Below are 23,773 nucleotides of genomic sequence, written 5' to 3'. Positions count from 1 at the left end.
CTACTAGTATGTAGCCTACAAGTTCAAATAAAGTTTTGACAAAAAAGATTTATAAAAAGAAACCTTGCATATTTCAGCCTTTTAATCATTTTTATAAAAAGAATGAGTCAAAAAAGATAAATTATTGACGTTTACAATGCACATTAGCTTATCTTTTATTATTAATAGTAAAATTCGGTCCGATTTTCCCGTGGCTTCTGTCGTTGCTATGCAACCATGCACCGCACTCTCTACAATGACAAAGAAGATTTAGTAGCTAATGCATTTTTTCATCTCACTGCGCCTGACAAAAATGAGCGCGTCGCTTCAATTATGAGCTTCCTACATTTGAAATAACGAACTTGAGCGCGCAAAAGACGCAATATGTGAACGGCCCCTTGACGAGTTACCTCCAATCAGGCCACGAGCTACTGGTAGCTCGCGAGCGACGTGCTGGAGACCCCTGGTTTAGACACTTTTTACTAATTGGCCCTGAATTGTCACCGTAGCTTAATGGAGAACTCCGGCGCAAAAAGAACCTCGGGTGTAATAACACATTGGTACTGAGTCGACTGTTCTCTGGGATTTGTTTTCATGATAATCGAGTGTAAAGAGTTTTATCTCTAAAAACTGTTTAGCTTATAACGCTAGTATATGGGGCATATAATAAGTAAAAAGAGATCGCTAGTTAATACCACTAACAAGGCTCAAAATAGCCCCACACTAACACGGTAGCATAATGAGGGTCTCTACATACAAACCGAAGCACTGAGTACTTTGTAAGTGTACAGACAGTTTAATAATAATATACTTTATAAAGACAGAGTACCATCGCGGAGCCATCTTTGGCGTTCGTGGTTCGACTGGTCGAGACTGTTTTCCAAAGATGGCTCCGCGATGGTACTCTGTCTTTATAAAGTATATTATTATTGAACTGTCTGTTATTACACCCCAGGTTCATTTTGCGCCGGAGTTCTCCTTTAATACAGTGTTTTATAGTTCTGTGATCTCTTCATTTCCACTCAGCAGCATAATGACATCATAATGTACGTATAAGCTGTGCAGGATTTCCACTTGCAGGCCTGCTGCTCCGGTTGCGCTTCAATTACGTGTCTGATCCGCTTAAAGCTTCTATTCTCTGGTCATCACTGATGTGTGTGTGTGTGTGTGTGTGTGTGGGGTCACTTCCCATGAGACACCGAAACTAGACCGACCTGCCAGAAGAGCATGATGCCAGCCAGAAAACCCTTACAGAAATGACCATAGTTTAAAAAAACCCCACAGTTATAATTACTCATAACATTAAACCAGAAATAGATCTTTAAAATAAATTATTCCTAAGCTTACTAAATTAAAATGCTCTTTCCTTTAAATAGTGTATACAAGTACAATAGTAACTAATACTATTGCCATAATAGTTGTAGTAACGTGACATGTCAAGTGCTGGAAATTTTGGTATAAACGAGCCTAGTTTACGATAAATGTTTGTGAGGGGAAACCAAAAATATACAATTTGCTGAAGATGCTGATACTTAGACTATGTGGATATTGATAAAAAGTAAGAAGATAAATTACTGAGATCTTTATAACTTGCATGAAAATCATATAAATCTCAATATCTGCCAATAATATGTCTTAATAAGATTATGCTTAGTTTATGATCAAAGCTCTGTAGTTTAAGAACATATAATGCTATACAGTGATGATTGAGAGATGAACAATTCAACATTTCTAAAAGCCTGTTGATCATATTTGATACTCATGATCTTTCTTTTCTTTTTCTTTTTGTAAACAAAAATTTTATTTGTCAAAAATTGTCACACAAGTTTAAACAACATTTCCATTTTCCATTACAACTGAATAAAAAATAAATTAAAAATGTGAAAATAATGATACAAAATAATAATAATAATAATAAAAAATATAAATAAATAAAAATAGATAAAAATAAATTAAATAAATAAAAAACATACAGCAATAACATAGGCTACTTGTCTATATACTCTCAATGTCCATCAATTCCACGAAGGAGTCACCATCTAGACTCTCCAAAAAGTTATAAAACACTTTCCAAATGGACCAAAAGGTATCTGGCTTGTTTTTCAAAAAGTAGGTAATCTTTTCTAAGGCAAGGTGTGAGGTCATCCCCTTTATCCATTGAGACACGCCGGGACTTTCTTCTTTTTTCCAAGTACATGCTATCACACGCTTAGCCTCTAGCAAACAGAGAATTAACAATAATCTTTCATGTTTGGTGATTTTAAAATTCAGAGGACAAACATGCAATATACACAGCTTTCCGGTGGCGCTGCTCTGCACGCGACCCGGGCTCTTGCTCTTGCTCTACTGCACCAATTTGTTGTTTGTGGTTTGTTCTTTTTATTCTTTTTATCCATTTCTATTTTTGTTATAAGTTCTTTACTTTTAAGTTCTTTAGTTTTAGGTTACATTGCGACTGTTTTTATGCCAATACCAGGATGGCAATGTTCGTTCAGCTATGACTAGTGGTTGCTGTATGGGGATACCTTGCACAGTGCCAAACACACCCAGGTGCGGCATTATGGACGTCAATTAGTTACACCAGAGACGCACTGCTTGCGCTTCGCCATGCCGGGCCTCCTCCTTTGAATCTACCTGTTTGCGGGGGGTCGTCAAATGAACGCAATAGAAGGCACAGGAGACGGGGGCAACGAGGTGGAATACGGCAACGTCTCCGACGACGAGGAAACAGACCACCCTTACCATCGATGATTTTGTGCAATGCCAGATCACTGCATGGCAAAATGGAGGAACTTCGAGCTAACTCCAAAGTATGTTTTGAATATCGCACTTCAAGTTTGATGGTGTTTACGGAAACATGGCTGCACCGGGATGTTCCGGACGCTGCTCTGGGGCTGGATGGATTCTCGCTGGTGCGGGCGGATAGGAATGCCCAGTCAGGGAAAATCAGAGGCGGTGGTCTGGCTGTGTATGTGAGTAACGCTTGGTGTAAACAGTACACAATTAAGGACACAATCTGTTGTCCTGATGCTGAAGTTCTGTGCTTGAAAATGAGACCTTTTTATCTACCGAGGGAGTTTGGTAGCGTCGTCGTTTGTGCCGTCTATGTCCCTCCTAGCGGAAATGCAGTTAAAGCAGCAAAGTGTATAGCGGACTGTGTTCACCAACAATTACAGGCCTCGCCAGAGGCTCCTGTATTTATATTAGGTGATTTTAATCAATGCATGCTGGAACTGTTCTTCCCTGGCTTCGAACAAAATATAAAATGCGGGACAAGAAAGGACAGAACCCTAGATAAGTGCTATGGCAATATTAAAAAGGCTTATGAAGCCAGAGTGAAACCTCCGCTAGCTAACTCTGACCACAATACTATCCATCTTATTCCTACATACAGGACTATGCTCAAACGCAGTAAACCATGCATGAAGGAAGTAACAGTTTGGTCGGACGATGCTATAGAGAGACTCAAAGGTTGTTTCCTTTGCACAGATTGGAACGTTTTTAACGATATGGACATTGATACGACTACTGTGACTAACGGAGTGTATCAAGTTTTGTGTGGACAATGTACTCACTAAAATTTTTTTTATTATGTATCCAAACAACAAACCTTATATAAGTAAAGAAATTAAGAGTTGTATCAACAGGAAAAATGCCGCATTTAGAAACCATGATCTTGCTGGGTTGAAAATAATACAAAAAGAGCTTAATCAAAAGATAAAAGAAGCAAGGGGGCGACAGAAAGATTTCATTGAGCACCAGTTTTCCACTTCAAATTCGAGAAAAATGTGGGATACAATGAAGGTTGTTACTAACATGGATAGAAATAGTACACTTATGAATACTAATGACGATTTACAGAAAGCTAATGAACTCAATGACTTCTATCTGCGGTTTCAAACTCATGACTTCTCTGATAAATGCAGATCTGTTATAGGTTCTCTGACAGATGATATGGGCAGTATAGCACACGGTGCGCACTACACCCAAAAGGTTGCACCACTCCAAGAAGAAGGGTCGCCCACGCATAAATGCCTGCTGCGCCAGCAATCCTGAGAAAACCCAGCAGTTCATCAGCAGGCTGGAACACGCCCTCAGCGAGGGAGTGTCAGCAGATGACACCATCGACTCCAAGTGGCCCCGCCTCCGCGACGCGGTTTACAACGCCGCCATCACCGCCTACGGGAAGAAGGAGCGGAAAAATGCCGACTGGTACGAGGCCCACTGGGAAGAAATGGAGCCCGTGACTGAGGCAAAGAGGAAAGCCCTTCTGGCCTACAAGGCCAATCCAAGCCCTAGTACCCTACAATCCCTCCGGACTGCCAGGAACAAAGCCCAGCAGACCGCCCGCCACTGCGCCAACACCTACTGGCTAAACCTCTGCAGCAGCATACAGAGAGCTGCCGAGACAGGAAACGCAAGAGGGATGTACGAGGGCATCAAGAAGGCAACAGGCCCAACCCCCTCCAAGACCGCCCCCCTCAAGTCCAAGACGGGCGAGGTCATCACCGACCAGGAAAAGCAGATGAAGCGATGGACGGAGCACTACCTCGAGCTATACGCGACGCTGAACGTGTTGACTGACACGGCTCTCAACGCCATCCCAGACCTACCAGTCATGGAGGAGCTAGATACCCCACCAACCATGGACGAGCTCAGCAAAGCCATCGACTGCCTTGCCTGCAGGAAGGCGCCAGGGAGCGATGGAATCCCTCCAGAGGTTCTAAAGAGCGGGAAACCAGCCCTGCTACAACCACTCCACGACCTCCTCTGTCTCTGCTGGGAACAGGGCTACATCCCCCAGGACATGCGAGACGCTAACATTGTCACCCTGTACAAGAACAAGGGAGACCGTAGTGACTGCAACAACTACCGGGGCATCTCCCTCCTCAGCATTGTAGGCAAAGTGTTCGCCCGCGTCGCTCTGGCCCGCCTGCAGACCCTCGCCTCCCGCGTCTACCCCGAGTCCCAGTGCGGCTTCAGGGATGGCCGATCAACAGTAGACATGATCTTCTCACTACGCCAGCTGCAGGAGAAGTGTCAGGAGCAGCACATCCCACTCTACATCGCCTTCATCGACCTCACAAAGGTGTTTGATCTGGTCAGCAGAAGCGGACTCTTCAGGTTGCTGCAGAAGATTGGTTGCCCCCCACACCTGCTTGCAGTGGTCACGTCCTTCCACGAGAATATGCACAGCACAGTATGCTACAACGGCGCAACATCCGAAGCCTTCCCAGTCAGCAGCGGAGTGAAACAAGGCTGCGTCCTCGCACCCACACTATTTGGTATCTTCTTCTCCATGCTCCTCCAATACCCCTTCAAAGACTGCAGCGAGGGTGTCTACATCCGCACCAGGTCGGACGGCAAGCTCTACAACATAGCCCGTCTCCGTGCCAAGACCAAAGTCACAGGGGTACTCATCCGTGAGATGCTCTTCGCTGATGACGCAGCCTTGACCTCACACACGGCAGACGGACTTCAGCAGCTTGTCAACCGCCTCTCACACGCCTGCAAGGAGTTTGGATTGACCATCAGCCTGAAGAAGACCAACGTCATGATACAGGGAGCAGAGACCCCTCCAAACACCGCCATCGACGGGTACAGCCTGGACGTTGTTGAGAACTTCACGTACCTTGGGTCCACGATCTCCAGTTCGCTATCCATCGACTCTGAGATCAACAGCAGAATCGCCAAGGCAGCCGCAGTCATGGCCAAGTTGAATCAGCGAGTGTGGAACAACTCCAGCCTCACTGAGACGACCAGACTGCGCGTGTACCAAGCCTGCGTGCTCAGTACGCTCCTCTATGGCAGCGAGTCATGGACCACCTACGCAAAGCACGAGAAGAAACTCAACAGCTTCCACATGCGGTGCCTGCGTTGCATACTGCATATCAAGTGGCAGGACAAGATCCCCAACACCGAGGTGCTGGAACGAGCCAACATGAGCAGTATGCATGCAACGCTCAGCGAAAGACGGCTGCGTTGGCTTTGGCATGTCAGGAGGATGGACGTAGGCCGCATCCCCAAAGACCTCCTCTACGGCGAGCTGGTTGAAGGCACCAGAACCACAGGGCGCCCCAAATTGCGCTTCAAAGACGTCTGCAAAAATGACTTGAAGCAATGCGGCATTGCCCCCAGCGCATGGGAGAGCCTGGCTGATGATCGCTCCGCTTGGCGACAAGCAGTCCGGCAGGCAACAATCAAAGCAGAAGCGGCACGAAACGACACTGCCGTGGCAAAGAGAGCTAGGCGGAAGCAGCGGCAACAGCAGCCTGACCAGCCATCCCCCTTCTCCTGCGCCCAGTGCGGCAAGGACTGCCACTCTAGAATTGGTCTGCACAGCCATTCCCGGCGGTGCAGATAGACACACCGAGCTACCCCATCGTCTCCCGAGACGGACGGCTGCCGCCGACGACGACGATATGGGCAGTAGATTAATAATAGATAGTTCTAAGGTGCAATCAATGTTTCAGCAGCTATGTACTAAGAAATCGAAGGGACCTGATGGGATCTCTTCACAGCTTTTGAAAACCTGTGCTGCAGAACTCACTCCAGTGTGGTGTACACTCTTTCAATGTTCATTGGACTCACATATAGTTCCTGCGCTCTGGAAAAAAGCTGTGATCATTCCAATTCCAAAAAAGCCACATCCGTCTAAGAATAATGATTTTAGACCTGTTGCACTAACATCAATAGTAATGAAATGTTTTGAGAAGTACATGGTGTCTTTATTAAAAAATGAAGTTATGTTAAAACTAGATCCATGGCAGTTTGCGTACAGGCAGGGTAGGAGCACGGATGATGCAGTGGGAAGTATTACCCATCTTGTATCTAAACATTTGGATGATCCAAAGGCATATGCGCGTTTACTTTTTATTGATTTTAGTTCAGCTTTTAACACTTTGCAACCGTATTTATTATTGGAGAAATTTAAATTGATGGATGTAAATCCGTTTATTATTAAATGGTATTTTTCTTTTTTAACAAATAGATCCCAACGGGTTAGGGTTAATGGGAAGATCTCTGACTCTCATGAGATTAGTACAGGAGCCCCTTAAGGGTGTGTGAGCTCCCCAGTTCTCTTCACATTGTATACAAACAGTTGTGTGAGGATTAATAGTAACAATTACATTGTGAAATTTAGTGACGATACTGCGATTCTGAGTTTGTTATATAAAGATCAAGACATTTTGCCTTACTGCTCTGAGATTAATCAGTTTATAGAGTGGTGTGATGCTAACCACCTGATTGTAAATGTGAAGAAAACTGAAGAGATGATATTTGATCCAAAGTCAATTGGAAACCATAGCTCTATTTATATCCATGATGTTCCTATCACACAAGTGTCCTCCTATAAATATCTGGGTGTTTACATTGACTGTTCTCTTACGTGGCAGGCTCATATAGATACCTTGTGCACTCGGCTACAACAAAGACTGTATTTTTTGAGAAGGCTGAGACTTTATGGGGTCAGTAGCAGTATTATGATGTTGTTTTATCAGGCTGTATTGGAGAATGTGATATCTTATGGAATACAACTCTGGTACAGTAATTTAACAGTACATTTGAAAGCTAGGCTCGGACGTCTTATTCGAACGGCCATGAAGGTCATGGGCAGAACAGAACCTCTTTATCTGCAGACCCTATATGAAAAATCTATATTAAGGGAGGCAAATAAGATTATGTATGATACAACACATGTCCTGCACTCTGAGTTCGTAATGTTGCCATCGGGGAGAAGACTAAGAATGCCTAGTTGTAGACTAAACCGGTTTAAGAATTCATTCATTCCTTCAGCGGTTAAGTTATTAAATAATATAAATTAGAAATAATAATTAATCTTATTGTACAGAGTGGCGTGATGCCGACTACTTTATAGTGGACAGAGTGGCGTGATGCCAATTAATTCTTAGTGTACAGAGTGGTGTGATGCCGATTACTTTATAGTGGACAGAGTGGCGTGATGCCAATTAATTCTTAGTGTACAGAGTGGCGTGATGCCAATTAATTCTTAGTGTACAGAGTGGTGTGATGCCGATTACTTTATAGTGGACAGAGTGATGTGATGCCTATTAATTTTTAGCATACAGAGTGGCGTGATACCGTTTGCGTCCCAGTGGAGAGAGTGATGAGATGCCAATCATTTTACAGTGGGTAGAATGGTGTGATGCCAAACATTTTTCCAGTGTTTGGTGTGAGTAGAATGGTAGAATGTGGGTAGTATGGTGTGATGCCAAACATTTTTCCAGTGTTTAGTGGCAGTATGCCGGGTACCCTCTGGTGTACACAGTATTTGTGAGGCCAAATACTTGATTTTAAATGTGTATTTCTCTGTTTTTTATGTATTGTGTTTGTTTTAAATGTCTGGTGCTGCAGTGCTTGTATTTGTGAGCCCAAAACAAATTTCCCATTATGGACAATAAAGTATACCATACCATACCATACCATACAGCTTTGGATCACTCATGATCTTTCTAAGTAATAACATGGATATTCAAAAATACCAAAGTCTCTTCAGTCCAATTAAAATATGAATAATATAAAAGTTATTCTTATGTTTACTTGATAAAAATCAGTAAAGATTTCAGATCCAAAAGACACGTTAAGCACGAGCTGAAAATGGATGTTTGTACAACTAAACTAAGAGAACTTTTACTTGCCGAAACATTGTAAACTGTCAATCAGAGACAGAAGGAATGGAGGAGTTTGAGTGCGACAGGTTTATCAGATCATGTTGATCATTTAGAGGCCTTAGAAATTCATGCATCAAAAGGTGAGACGGAAGACTTTATAAGATTACGAGTTCAGTCTTGTTTAGTTCCTTTAGCAGAATGAGGAGGTGTGTAAATAACCTCTGGTCTGCATAGGAAAATGACTCAAAAGATGAGTGACGTAAGAGGTTGTACAACATGTGCGTAGTCTGGCAGAATGGGATTACTGTTCGTTACTAACCCTTTTATTTAGAGACGCATTACAACACACACATGGGGGTCGTGGGAAATAAACAGAGCGGGGATGACTAATGAATAAACAATACTAATTCCCGGGGTCTTAATATGGGTCGATAGGAGTGCCGAGACCACGTTAGCTGATTATTAATGAGATGCAAAGTAAATCAGTGAATATATCTGTATGACACAGTAGCATTTATTTTAATTATCCTGAATCAGCCAGCAGGAATTTGACATCACTGTCATGCAGTGTTATTTTATCATTATTCAAATACTATTATTGTAGTTTTTGTAACACTTTATTTCGATGCCCCACAAACATTCTACTAACTATAAGTAACTTTGCAATTACATACTAGAGATCGACCGATAATAGGTTTTACCGATATTTAACCCAATATTTAAGTATTTTCCCATAATCATTGATTATTTAAAAAAGACACAAAGGAAGGGAAATTGCAGAAATTACAGTAGCCTATTTAAAAAGTGTTGAATATAACAGTTTGTTCAGTTCAGTGCTGTTGTTATAATTGTGAAAAACAGAAATAAAACAGAAAATTAATATCGGTTATCGGGCACATAACCACACAAATAATTGGTATAGGTTATAAAAAATATCAATATTGGTAGATCTTTGCTATACTTATCCTACTAACCAGAGCTCTAACCTAATAGTCTACTAATAGTTTCATGCAGCTTTAAGTTAACGGTTAGGCTATTTTATTTTAAGTATCTTTTCTTTTAATGGTTTTAGTTAATTATTATAACCCTGTTGTGATGGTGCCCCTCATTTAAGTGGGAATATTGTGCAGTGGGTCTGTCATTAGGGGCTTTTGCACCGGAGGAACTTTTTCATAGTTCCTAGAACCATTGGCGTAAGTTCCCGGTTTTTGGTGTGTTCGCACCGCAGGAACTAGGAACGATTTTAGTTCTAGGAACTCCTTTTGGAGGAACTAATTTACTCCTACTTCAGAGTTGAGTCTAAACCAGCACCATATGAACTACCAGTGACATTAGTGAACGCTGATTGGACGAACGTACTCGAAACACCAGCACCCGCCATTTTAAAAAAAGGCTGTGTAAACGCACAAATTATAGCCTATTTATTTACTCCAGAAACTAACTCTACAAACATGGAAAACAGTGATAGATGAGCCTCTTAATCTTTACGCTGAGGAGAAAATCCAACACGACTTTGATGGGACCAAGCAAACACGATTATGTATTTCTGCTCAGCAACACTGGATATCAACCACATGGCGAACGCTAATAACGTATTAGACAGGACTTTTAGACAGATCGTAAACTAATGAACACGGAAAATGCAAGCACTGTGACTCTGGGTCTTGCGTTCTCCGCGCCGTCTAGATAAAAGTCCCAACAATAAGCGCGGCTTATGTCACTTCGGAGTTCCTACTGGCGGTGCGAATGCAACCAGGAAAACGTTCCTAGGTGAACCATTAGTTCCTGGGGAACCACTCTGGTGGCTAGCTAGTTCTTGTAATTATCCGGTGCTCAAGCCCCTATTTACTGACCTCATTCAGGAAACTGCTTTGCATGTATTGATCCCAGTGGTTAATATTCAAACTGTGCATGGCACACATTCATTTACTTCTTGTCTCTGTTTCTTTCGGCTGTGTGTTAGAGTTGCAGTGGTGTGTGTGCCGTGAGGTCGCTCTTCCCGCCGGTCCGCTGTACCGGGTCGCCGGTTTCTCGCTGTCTCTGCCCTGCACGGTTTCGGGATACGAAGGCCCGCGGACGCAGGAGTTTGAGTGGTACCTGTACCGGGAGGACGCTGGGGGTCGGCAGATCGCTGTGGTATCCACGCGAGACACTGGGTTTCCGTACGCGCCGTTCCAGAGTCGTGTGCAGGCGGGCGAGGTTCGGGTCGAGAGGGACTCGGGAGATAAAGCCAGACTGATAATTCAGAGGCTTCGTCCAGATGACCAGGGCCGTTACGAGTGTTACACACCCAGCACTGACTCACGCTTCCTGGGGAACTACAGTTCGTCTGTGGACGTCAAAGGTAGGTGGTGTATCAGAAAAAAATGGGTTGATGATAGGGGTGTAACGATGCCCTCATGTCACGATTCGATGCATATCACGATACTGAACTCACAATATGATATTGATTGTGATACTCCAAGACATATGGTAAAAAGTTAACAAAAAATTTACTTTTGATTAAAATGCTAAATTTGGCGTTACATTATGTGTGTAAATGAATAGGCTTGGACTTGGTGCTGGAAACCCAATGCACAGGACAATAGAGACACCAGAATAACAATATTCATGATTCTGAAGCTGAAAATACATAATTATTTTAGACAAATATGCTTGCACTCTGTCTCTGATTAGATATATGTAAAATAATGTATGCCACTTTTTACTGGTAACATAAGACATTTGACATTATCAGGACCCACAGATAATTCCCCATTGCATTATTATACATTTTATATATATATATATATATATATATATATATAGTACTTTAATGTAGTACTGACACTAAAACTCTGTAAACCTGAATTTTTATCACACAATCATTTTCATTTTGGGTGAACTATACACAATACATATTGTCACTATCCATGATACATATTGTTGCATTTTTGTAGTGCAATATATTGTGACACGATATATTGTTACACTCCTATTTGATGATGATGATAATGATCATGGTTCAAAAGTATGTGCTAAATTCTTAGGAATATGAAATTATATATAATTTGTTTTCATCTTGGTTTCATAAAGTTAAAATATTGGTTTCTCTAACATTTAAAAAAAGTTCAAATACATGACATCCAATCACAATACCTCATCTTTTGTGGTCAAAACTGACTGTATCCACACAATATGAGTGTTATGCCTAAGAAAATCATGCTACATTACTGCCATTCTCGACAATGTACCTTAGTAAAAGTGGAGTTTTAGCACTTACAATCATGATGAACAAATATAGACAGAATTCTTTTATTAAATCAAGGCGAGTGGCGCTTGAAGGAGCCCACTTTTCTAAAAAAAAAAAAAAAAAAAAAAGCGTCAGCAGCGCCTTGCATCGCCCATAGACCTTAAAACCATCAGCGGGCGGCTGCGGCTTTGAAAATGCTAACCAATCAGACCTCAGGAACCGCCCCAAATACCGCTATAACCAATCAGAAAAAAAAAATATTTTTTAAAGTCAGGTCGATCATCATTTTCATAATCGATCATCGCTGTCACGAAAAAGTACTCGATCACTCTTGCCCATCCCTAATTCACATGAAAACCGCTCTTTTAATAAAAAAAAAAAAATGGTCTCCAAAACTTTTGACAGGTACTGTATATTAAAGATGAAATGTGTTTAATAATAATAATAGCAATAATTCATTACATTTATATACTTTTCTCTGCACTCAAAGCGCTTTACATGGAAGGGTGGGAATCTCCTCAACCTTACATATTGTGTTTTTTATTGTATATTATATATTTCGTTTCATATTGTGTTATAATAATAATAATAATACATTTTATTTATAATGCGCTTTTCTAAAACCCAAAGCGCTACAAACAGAAGTACAAGATAATACAAAATAGTCATTACAGTACACATCATTAAAATACTAATCATAACAGTCTATGTAAGCAATTTTAAAAAGGTGTGTTTTTAACAACTTCTTGAAACCGGCTAATGTAGGAGCATTTCTAACAGTAAGAGGAAGTGCATTCCATAACCTGGGTGCAGCGACAGAGAAAGCTCTCTCCCCCATAGATTTTAATCTACAGGGAGGTTGCTGAAGAGTAAGAGAATCTGTAGACCGAAGGGAACGAGAAGGGGTGTACAGGCTGATTAAGTCACAGATATAAGGAGCTATTTCGTGCATAGCTTTGTACGTTAGTGTGAGAGTTTTAAAAGCAATACGTGACTGAACAGGTAGCCAATGCAAACTATAAAGCACACCTGTTATGTGCTGACGTGGTAAAGTGTATGTCAGCCCCCGTGCTGCTGAATTCTGGATGTACTGCAGGCGTTTTATAAATTTAACAGGTAAACTAACAGAAAGTGCATTACAGTAATCAATCCTGGAAGTAACAAATGCATGAATAAGCCTTTCAGCTTCTGGTAGAGTAAGATAGGGCCTAATTCTTGCAATGTTTCTTAGGTGATGGAGTGCAGATTTCGTAATACTCTTTATGTGAGAGTCTAGTGTTAGGTGGGCGTCAAAAATCACACCAAGGTTACGAGCACAAGAAGATGGAGATAAAACACTATCGTCCATGATCAAATTAAAATGTCTCCCTTTGTGAGTAGCCGCGGGTGTGCCAATGAGCAGAATCTCTGTCTTAGAGGAATTCAGCTTTGAAAAAATTATGATGCATCCACGTTTTTATTTCCTGCACACATTCCGAAAGAATTTTGGAGGTGACCGTAGGATCAGATTTAGAGCTGATGTATATTTGAGTATCATCAGCGTAAAAATGATACCCCAGACCATATTTCCTAATTATTTGCCCCAATGGAAGCATATAAACACTAAACAATATAGGACCCAAGACCGATCCCTGAGGAACACCAGAACGGACTTGTTCAATGTCAGATTTGTTGTTTCCCAAGACAACAAACTGGGAACAATCAGTGAAGTAAGATTTGAACCAATTTAATACAGAACCAGTGATACCAAGCCAGCTCTCCAGCCTATTTAGCAGGATAGAATGGCACACTGTGTCAAAAGCTGCACTCAAATCCAACAAGACCAAGATGGTAGAGGCTCCAGAATCAGCTGAGACAAGCAGGTCATTCATAACATGAACCAAGGCTGTATCTGTACTGTGTCCCTTTCTAAACCCAGACTGAAAAGGTTCAAAAAGCTTGTTGGATGACAATTGTAGGTGGAGTTGTGCCACAACAACAAGTTCTAGTACCTTGGAAAGAAAGGGGAGATTTGAGATAGGCCTGTAGTTTGATAGGTCTGACTTATCACATCCACGCTTTTTAAGGACTGGTGTAATAGCTGCAACCTTTAGGGCTTTTGGAACAATGCCTGGAACAAAGGCTTTGGAGGTCAATAAATGAATACAATAAGAAAAGGAGAAGTACCATTCAATTTAAATGCAACACACTCAAATGATGATACACAGGGAATAGTAATTTCCATAAGAGATAATTCATCTCTGTATATAACAGCAAGACCGCCACCTTTACCACTTAGTCGTGGCCTCTGTATATATGTATATCCCGGTGGAGTACTCAAATTTAAGTTTATGAAGTCATTTGGTTGGTGCCAAGTCTCACAGATACAAAATAAATCCAGTGAATTGTTCAATATAGTGTCGTAGAGTAGAGCAGTCTTATTGTTCAAGGAACGAACATTTAGATGTGCAAATCGCGCAGTGTCGAATCGCATTTTCTGACGAGTCATTTGTGGATAACGCAAGTTTGTATGGCAAACACCGCGTAGAAAGTGCTGTTTTGTTTCTGAGTCCATAGAGCGCATAAAACTTTAATGCCACTCCCAGTGCCAGTAGTGTGAACATTCTGCCGCGACCCTCTGTGCAAATATTTCGGGCGAAGTAGAAGTCGAAACGATTTCAAGGTCTTTTGAACACCGACATCCGGACGTAGATGATGATCCAACAAGAGAAGGTCAGTGAAAGAGTACAAATGAAATCCAAATGTTGAAGGAGCCGCTCTCCACGAAGCCCAGTCAGGGTCGAAATGATGATGACAATAGATAGCAGAGAAATCCGCGGCCCGGTTTTTTAAAAGTAATCCACTAGGATTTTGGATAACGGATTGGATCAAATCTTGAAAATGGGTTTTTCAAAAGAAAAAACGGATTACATAATCGGATTATATCACGTAATCCAATCTTGGTTTTGATCCGGATCAAACCTTTAGTTTGAATTTTTCAGAACTTTTTCGTAGGATTTGGATCACTTTGATCCAAAAAAATCTGGATTAAACTGATCCCATCAGAAGGGTGGATTCAGTGTGGATTTCATGCCCAAAATGTAATGAAAACTTTAAAAATGTCTCAAATAATACTATATTTGGATCATGCAGTATCTTACAAGATATCCTATTTATTCATAAGGTTTTAATTTTATTTGTTCATCCGTCAGGCTACAGTGATTAGGTAGGCTTTAACGTATTCAGCCTTTCAGGATAGGCCAACAGCAAAGTAGAAAGAGTTTGGCCTCATAAAATAATCCCCCAAACAGCTGTCAAAATTGACCAAAAACAATACATTTTATTCTGTCACTAATTGATATATATATTCATCACAATCGAAAATATTTTTATTTTTAGCATATTTATTAGTGATGCATGCAATTATTACAGAATACCCAAAAAAATGCAAAGAATGACATTCACTGATTTTTGAAATCCAAAACAAATCCAAATCAGAAATAGTGTCTAACTATTGCGTCCCTTGTTGCACGTACTGTTTGCTCGTTCTGGCAGAGAAACGACTGACTCTGACCAAACTGCAGCAAACCAAGGCCAGACTTGAGATCCGCCTCCAAAAGGCTAGAAGAGAATGGGGTGGGGGTTTTCTTGTTTTTAGTTTTTTTTAAATGTGTGTGTTTTCATTTCAAATAAAAATAAACTTATTTTGACCCCACACTGGTTATTCTGCTTGTTGCTCTTTACATATCTATAGTTCTGCATTGTGATTTCCTATTCTGTTTGAGCACTGGTTATCCAGATTTGGTGATCCTGAAAAGTTCCTGTCCGGATCAGATTGATCCAATCCGATGTTGCTTTGAAAAACTGGCTCAAAAGTAAGATGGATTACGTGATCACGGATCGCAAAATAAAAGATTACTAAATCCGGATCAATTTTATCCGGATTAAACCTTTTGAAAAACCGGGGCCGCATGATAGAGACCGAAAAATCCAATTTGAGTTACTCGAGGTAGAATCCAGAGTCCGTTTTAGTCACACAACAGCACAGATAGCAGTCACGCGCAGCCTTCCCAGTTGACGGGATCAGCGTTCCCACGCTGTCAACTCGATCAAACAGTAGAAGCTCACACCGAAAGACTCCACAATAGAACTCCAGTATCGTTAAAAGCAGTATAAAAATAAAAAAACACGTCCACTAATACGTATAATAGCTTAATACTAATTAAGAATATATAACTAAAATTTTAATAAAAGAAATTAAACGGACAGAGAAGCGGCAGCCAACATGCGCCAGCGTACTCTCTCTCAAACAATCAAACAATATTTTTCTTATTTCTGCAGTCATTCCAGATACGCTGCTGATAACACACTCACGGATTCTGAGCGGCCAGCCTGTAACCGAAGGCATGGAGCTTCAGCTCACATGCGCAGCGTCAGTCCAATCGGATCAACACACTCACGTTTCCGTCACATTCGGCCTGCGAAGCAGCGGGGGGGCGGAGTCTCAGGGTCACAACCTGAGGGAAATAATCGCCATTGACCGTGAGCTGCGCGTGACTCCGGGCCACAGCGGCGGATACGGGAAGAGATACAGAGATGGAGAGATCGCTCTGGAAAAGCGTAAAGGGGACGGAGCCAGGGATCTGTACGTGATGAAGATGAACGCTCTCGCCCCAGAGGATTCTGGGTCGTATTTCTGCGAGGCTGTGCAGTGGATCAGAGATCCGGATGGCAAATGGGAACGCATCGCGCAGAGGACCATGGAGCTCGGGAATCTCACCGTTCAACCACTTGGTTAGTAGCAACCTCTCTTATTTAAGCTATTAATTTATGTAAAACTCCTTAAAGTCCCCCTGTAGTCAATGATTTTATCTCTTAAAACTCATCTTTGATCACCAAAATTACATATTTAAACGTTTTGTCCTTGGGAAAAAAAAATCTTCATGCCTTAAAATAGCTTAAATGTAACTCTAGTATGCGTGGTTCTATGAATATGCAAATGAGCCCCGCCTCCACTCACTCACTCACTCAGAGATTTGTGACTTCAGAAACACCGTGTTTTTGAGACTGTCTTTGGTTCACTGCAGTTTTAAGGAGAAAATACTCAGCAATGCTGTCGACTTATGAATTTACACATGATTTGTCTTAAAGCATATTAAAAACACCATATAGACGTATAAACAACATTAAAAGCTGGATTTTCACCACAGGGGGACTTTAACTTAACTTACATTTGCAATGACATGCTTTTGCCTGTAGTTTCTTACCTTAAAGGCCCAAAAGAAATGGTTTTCTTGGACGTATTTCCTATTGAAACAGGAATCTGAGGCTGGTCATATTGAAGAATGGTAAAATAATTGCATTCTTCCAACATGTTTAGTGAGCGATTGCTCTTTAAAATACTTGCCATTTAATGTATGTTAATATAATACATTTAGTTTTGTTAAATTAAAGTACAACTAAAGAATCTTCCATTTCATCACACTGGCTTAATTAAATCTGCCATGCATTGCTTTCATGTTAATGAACTGCTGTTTATATCGATTGAGAGGCGTTGTAAAGTTGACTGGGTGTGTGTGTGTGATTGATTGAAACGCTGTCGGATACGAAGCATCTGCTGGATTTGGCACGGGCGTCTGCTCTCGCTCATCTTAAAGTGCATCTCATGACTGTACAAGCTGCTTTGGCTGTTTCTTACTGTAGCTTGATCACAGAAAATCTCTTGGGTTTATCTTCTGTGTCTTGGATGTGTGTCAAACTCTTGAATATGTGCAGTGTAAATGCAGGCTGATTTTGGGTGCCTTCACACCTGCCTCATTTAGTTGGGTTGAATCGCACTAGAGTTCGTTGTACCCCTTGGTGCGGTTCGTTTGGGCAGGTGTAAATGACGCAATTGCACTTGAAGGGGACCAAAAGTGCACCAAACAAGCGTACCTAGGGATGGAAATTTTTCGAAAATATTGTATTTGAATATTCGGGCTTATAAAAACGAATATTCGTTTATTTAAATGTCATTTAACAAGATAGACGTTAAGTTTTTGTCACCATTATTGAACAAGCTTACGATTAGGCAATATACACAACAAGCTTACTATATATCTTAAGGTTTTATTTTAATTGAAAACATTAAACAATTCGTGCAAACAAAAAGTATAAAGCACAAAAGCATTTGAGCTCAAGAAGCGCGAACGGAAAAAAACGCTAATAAAGCAGACTATCGCAGTTATCATACAGAACGTAGGCTACACATGCACTCGAGTCAGCATTACCGTGTTTATTATATTTCACGTTCATGTTTAGAAAAACAATAATATCCACATGCTCGAGTGAGGAAACGTGCTGTGCTGACAGACATTGCAGAGACAGTGTGCAAAGAGAAGTTACTAACAGCACTTTAAGTTTTCTGTTCTTAAACCTGTCTCTCTCAACGAAACTTAAAGGAAGCATATGTCTCAAAATCATTTTGCTACCAGAAGATATCATCTCGGATCACGATTCCCTTACGCTACAGCTGCTACCTCAGTCGACTGGTGTTTGGATTTCATGTGATCTCTCATTGTGGTGGTGATAGATGAAAATGATATTACAAAATGGAATTACTTTTAATCAAATTTATCATTAAGTAATTTCAAACTTCGCGAGGCAGACGACGTCATTATGTGATCAAATACAATCCACTTGTTAAACAGGCTCCACAGCGCCACCCAGTGCATTTAATTATAACTGTGAAAAAATGTAAAGGAAAAAAAGTAAAATTCGAATAGTATAATAATTACAGATCGAATATTCGTGCACATCCTTACTCGGTAAGTTTTTAAACGAACTCTGGAGTGGTTTGTTTGTGGTGAGAACGTGATCCGACCTCGGATAGACCTAACTGCCGAAGAACTGCGCATTTGAACTAATGTTTGTTGACAGTTTGCACTTTTAGCATGGCAGCTCGCGGACACAAATTTGGAGTTGTGAGGAGGTGCGCAGCCTCATAGAAATTTGGTCTGATGAACAGTGAAATGTCCATTGTAAAAAACAGCGTGTTGTCTGCCGGATTTTCCTCCTCTTTGTTTACTTCCGGGAGTTCTGTTGGAATTTTCCCGCACGTTAATTCTGACCAATCGAAGTGCAGTTATGAAAAATACGTTCAAGACACATCTGGCCAACGAATGATGTGGATGTTGTCACTTGACTGCACTTTGTTTCGCTCTTCCAGTCTCAGATACAACTACAGTGTTTGAGGGCGGGGCTAAGGAGATGCTGTTCAGCCAATCATGACCAAACGCTGGCATTATGCAAATATGAGAGTGTGAGAGTTCTGCTGTTGTTGTTACTGTGATTTTAACCAATTTGACAAGCTATAATAAATGATCTTTGGGGTATTTTGAGCTGAAATTTCACTGACACATTCTGGGGAGACCATAGATTTATACATCTTGTGGAAAGGGTGTCACCTTGAGTTAAGAACATGCATGTATACAGGCTAGTGTGCGAGTGCTGTTGTTGCTGTGAATTTAATAACCAGCCTGTGTGATTGTGTTTCCTCGTTTAGTGGACACTCTGAATGTTCGCTCGGTTCCAGATGGTGAAGTCTCTCTGCAGCCCGGCGCTCCTCTCAGCCTCACCTGTCAGGTAGGCTTGCTACAATAGTTGGTGTTGACGGTGTTACCAGTGTTCAGAAGCAAATGTAAAGCAAAATATAAAATCGCTTATTTAAGCAAATTTGTCATTTTACTGTTTTGTTGTTGTGTTTTTCATTAAAAAGGATTTTCATTAAAATCCTTAAATTCATTAAGAATAATAGGCTAATGAACTCACCATTCAAGCAATCAGTCCCCGAATTGGCGCTAATTTAAAAGCGAAACTAAAATGCGCACGTCCGCACAGGCATTTTTAAAGTACCATTCAGTTTTAAAACTGAATGGTACGAAACTTGGTAAAGGTTTTGGCACTTGCTGTGTGAACACAAAAGAAAATCATGGACATGATTCGATCCTTAATAAAATAGTCACACTTGTACACTTCATGGTCAAAAATTAGCGCATAGGAAATGAATGGGAGGCTAATTTCACCTAGTGAAAACTTTTGGTACTGCGGCCAAATAAAATCTTACTGAAAGCAATTTTTTGGAGATTTGACTTGTTTTAACTTTTAACTGGTTAGATTTATGTCTTTTGATTTTCTCAGTTTTAGAGTGAAACATGTTTTTGAAAATATATATTTCATATAAAAATAAAAAATGGTATTTTTGCACATTTTTCATAACAATAAACGTAATATTCTGTAACTTTTTTTATTCTGTAACTTTTTTTACGTTCACTTTTTCAAACTTTTTTCACTTCAGTAATAATCTGCCAAGTGTCTTCTTTAAAAAGACATCAAACTTAAGTCTGTTTCTCTTAAGCATTCAAATTCACTACAGTTTAAGTTGGAAAGTTAATTTTCAGGTCTATGCTCAAAAAGTGAATAAATGGATTATAAATACAGCGAAAATATAATTTAGTACCATAAAATCCCCTAAAAATACAAAATATGAAATAAACATTATCCACCTAAAATATAGTGTTTGTCACACTTTATTAACCGGAGGGAAAATATCTTGTATACTGTCAGGTGACCGGCGTGGGTGCATGGAACCGCTCGGCGCTGCTGGTTCAGTGGATGCGGCGCGGGCCGACGGGTGGCGTGGAGGTGGAGGTGTCTCGCGTAGGAACCGACGGCGTGGTCACATGGGGTGATGATGTCAGCAGAGCGGGGGGCGGCAGTATGGAGAAGGAGGCTGATGGGAAGTTTTCTCTGCGCCTGTTCTCCGTTCACCCCGCTGACGCCGGACTCTACCGGTGCGCCGTGAGCGTCTACGCCGGGAGACTAACGCCAGGACCATCGAGTCCCGCAACAATAACGCAGAGATCGGAGTGGGTCACTGTTAGCCTGAAGACTGACGGTGGGTGTTTGTATGTTGTTGTTTTTTAGTATTATTTGTGAGTGAAGTCATTTAAATTTTTCCTTTTTCCAATTCGTTTTCCTTTAATCATTTTGGACTTTTCACTTCTGTAAATCAGAACTCAATTAATTTAGGAATAATCACTTAGGAATACCTGTTCTAATACTATTTTTTTTTGTTTCCGTACTATAAAGCTTGTTTCCGCCTCAGAATAAAACATTTTAAAAGATAATTGAGACTTTTTATCTCACAATTGCGATTTAACATCTTGCAATTCTGACTTTTTTCTGACTTTTCTTTTTCTCATAATTGCGAGTTTATATCTTACTATTCTAACTTTATACACAATTGTAACTTTATATTACACAATTCTGAGATAGAAAGTCAGAATTGCGAAATTTAAACTCGGAATTGTGAGAGAAAAAAGTCAGAAATGTGAGATAAAAAGTGCCTTTTTTGCCTGTTTTTGTGGCGGAAACAAGCTTCCATAGAAATGCATGTAGAGGAAATTATTAAATGTTATTCCTCGCTTTCATTTGGTGAAAAGCAGTGTTGAAAACTTATTTGTAACTAGACATTTGCTGTATTTGACTTCATGGATTAGTTAGACAAATACATCAATATTGATAAATACACTATTGTTCAAAAGTTTGAGTTTTTTAATGATATCAATACTTCTATTCAGAAAAGACACATTAAATTGATCAAAAGTGACAGTAAAGACATTTATAATGTTACAAAAGATTATATTTCAAATAAATGCTGTTCTTTTAAACTTTATATTCAAAGAATCCTGAAAAATAAATATGTAACTGTTTTCAACATTGATAATAATCATAAATGTTTCTTGAGCATCAAATAATCATATCAAAATAATTTCCGAAGGATCATGTGACACTGAAGACTGGAGTAATGATGCTGAAAATTCAGCTTTGATCACAGAAATAAAATACATTTCATAATATTTTCACATAGAAAACAACTATTTTGAATCATAATAATATTTCACAATTTTTACTGTATTTTTGATCAAATAAATGCAGCCTTGGTGAGCAGATCGATATTGATATCTATCGATTCATAATACTAAACAAAATGCAAAAAACATTTTTTTTTAATTTTAGATTTATGACCCAGACTTATTTTCATGAGATTCACCGTACGCCGTGCTGACAGTTTATCATGCTGTGTTTGTGTGTTTATGCACCGGTTCAGATGTGCGTGTGTCTGCCAGCATCGATCTTCCTCGTCGTCCGCTCCTGAGACGCGGCAGTACGATCACGATTCTCTGCAACGTCTCTGTGGAAACTAGCGCTTCTTCACAAGTGGAGGTGCAGTGGCTTCAGAAACCAGAGGAACCGGCGAGGAAAGACGTCACGTTTTCTGAGGACGCCCCAGTACAACTCATAGCAACCCTGAGCTACGACGGGCTCACGCGCATCTACAGCAACGCTAGCGATCTGAGCGCCGACCGCGTGTCTGCAACGAGCTACAGGCTAAGAATCTTCTCGGCCCGTGAAGAGGATCAGGGACACTATCAGTGTCAAGCCGAGGTTTGGTCGCAGGATCCGCACGGCGGATGGTATAATACAGGTGCGAGAGCAGAGTCCGAGACCGCACACCTGTACCTGTACGCTCGAGGTGAGTTTGATCTGTTTCATTAGATTAAATCTGCTATATACAGGAATAGCCTGTAGCTATAGCTAATGTGCAGAGGTCATCAAGTTCGTTCCCCATAGTGTGCTTGCATGATCTGGCGAACTTACAGACTAATTGGGGCTGTTTACACCTGGCCACTTCATGCGTTTTCTCAGATCGGATAGCTATCTGATTTATCAAAACGATTCCATTTACACCTGGTCACATAAATATGTTTTCGCAAAACGGATATAAATCCGATCTTCAATTCCCGCGCTATATGTAGATTTAATAGAGTTCACGTCACCGAAAGTAATAGATATGAGCTACATTTTATTGATCATCAGCTAATTTCAAAATCAAAGACCACATTAAGAGAGATCTTTTCGTTTTTTTACTTTTAATGATGATGATTGTGTGTTAAGCGTCTGCGACTTACTTTCACTCTGATTTGCGATAGTTTGCATGTTGGCTTGATGAATAGAGGCTCATCTGTGGTGATGTTGCAGTAGCGCCGTCATATCTGGCTATAACATTACATATAGCCTATAACACGCTCTCACATGGTTATTTTTTAGCATTTTTGGGAGGAGTAAAATTTACATATGTGGTTTCAACAACCAGATGCATTTACACTCGTCCAGTTTCGTCTGGAATGAGTCTCAGATCTCCTCCTGAAGTGGTTTGAGCGATCGGATTCAAATCCGTCTCGAATGCGTTTCGGAGGGCATTTACACCTGGTCTTTTCACGATCGGATAGCTATCCCATCACAGAAAACGCATGGCCAGATGTAAACAGCCCCATTGATAGGGATGGGCGATATATAATATCTGTTTCGACACCTGATATCATTTTTGATATTTTTTTTACTAGTGTGCACTGGACACTATAGTTCATTTATGTGAGTGAGGAGAGCAAAATAAAGTAACTGTGACATTATACCCAATAATCAGGGTGTCCGCGGGTCCTTAAATTTTTAAAATCTAATTTAAGACTTTTTAAGGCCATAAAAAGTCTTAAAGTCTTATTTTTACTTATGAAAGGTCTTAAATATTCGATGGCAATTTGACTTAGACATATCTAAATGTTTTCCAAATTAAAACTATCTAATTAGCGTACTTTTTTATTTATTATTCGTTCTTTGTGGATTTGCTTGTTCACGTGACATTTCGCGTCACATTCGCGCCAGCATTACGTCTGTCTCCTGCTCGCGAAACAGCAGGAGAGGAGAAGAAAGCTGGTTAATTTCAGTTCAATTGTAAGTTCATTCTTTATGTGTGTAGTGGTGTGCGATGTGTATTGTCTATTATGATATTGTAATCATTGTTTTATTGTAACGTTAACTATGTACGAGGGCGCACTGCGAGCTGACATCG

At 40.5% G+C, this 23,773-nt stretch overlaps 1 protein-coding gene across 2 annotated transcripts in view; it reads left to right on the top strand.

The window, feature by feature from the left end:
- Positions 1–23,773, top strand: part of LOC143740646 (immunoglobulin superfamily member 8-like) — a 31,642-nt gene that overhangs the window by 1,899 nt on the left and 5,970 nt on the right. For both annotated transcript variants that reach the window (XR_013204863.1, XM_077232653.1), the window contains exons 2-6: positions 10,576–10,956; positions 16,165–16,617; positions 19,367–19,446; positions 20,428–20,758; positions 21,974–22,399. Coding sequence is in view for 1 of the 2 variants with exons in the window: in XM_077232653.1 (XP_077088768.1) it covers positions 10,576–10,956; positions 16,165–16,617; positions 19,367–19,446; positions 20,428–20,758; positions 21,974–22,399 (1,671 nt within the window). In the remaining variant the exon portion in view is untranslated. The remainder of the gene's footprint in view (positions 1–10,575; positions 10,957–16,164; positions 16,618–19,366; positions 19,447–20,427; positions 20,759–21,973; positions 22,400–23,773) is intronic.

The sequence above is a fragment of the Siphateles boraxobius genome, unplaced genomic scaffold (assembly GCF_051911475.1).
Source record: "Siphateles boraxobius isolate OS27281-9 unplaced genomic scaffold, OSU_SipBor_1 179, whole genome shotgun sequence".
Classification (NCBI taxonomy): domain Eukaryota; kingdom Metazoa; phylum Chordata; class Actinopteri; order Cypriniformes; family Leuciscidae; genus Siphateles; species Siphateles boraxobius.
Note: the sequence above shows the minus strand (reverse complement) of the source record. Positions and strands in the feature narration are given on the sequence as shown.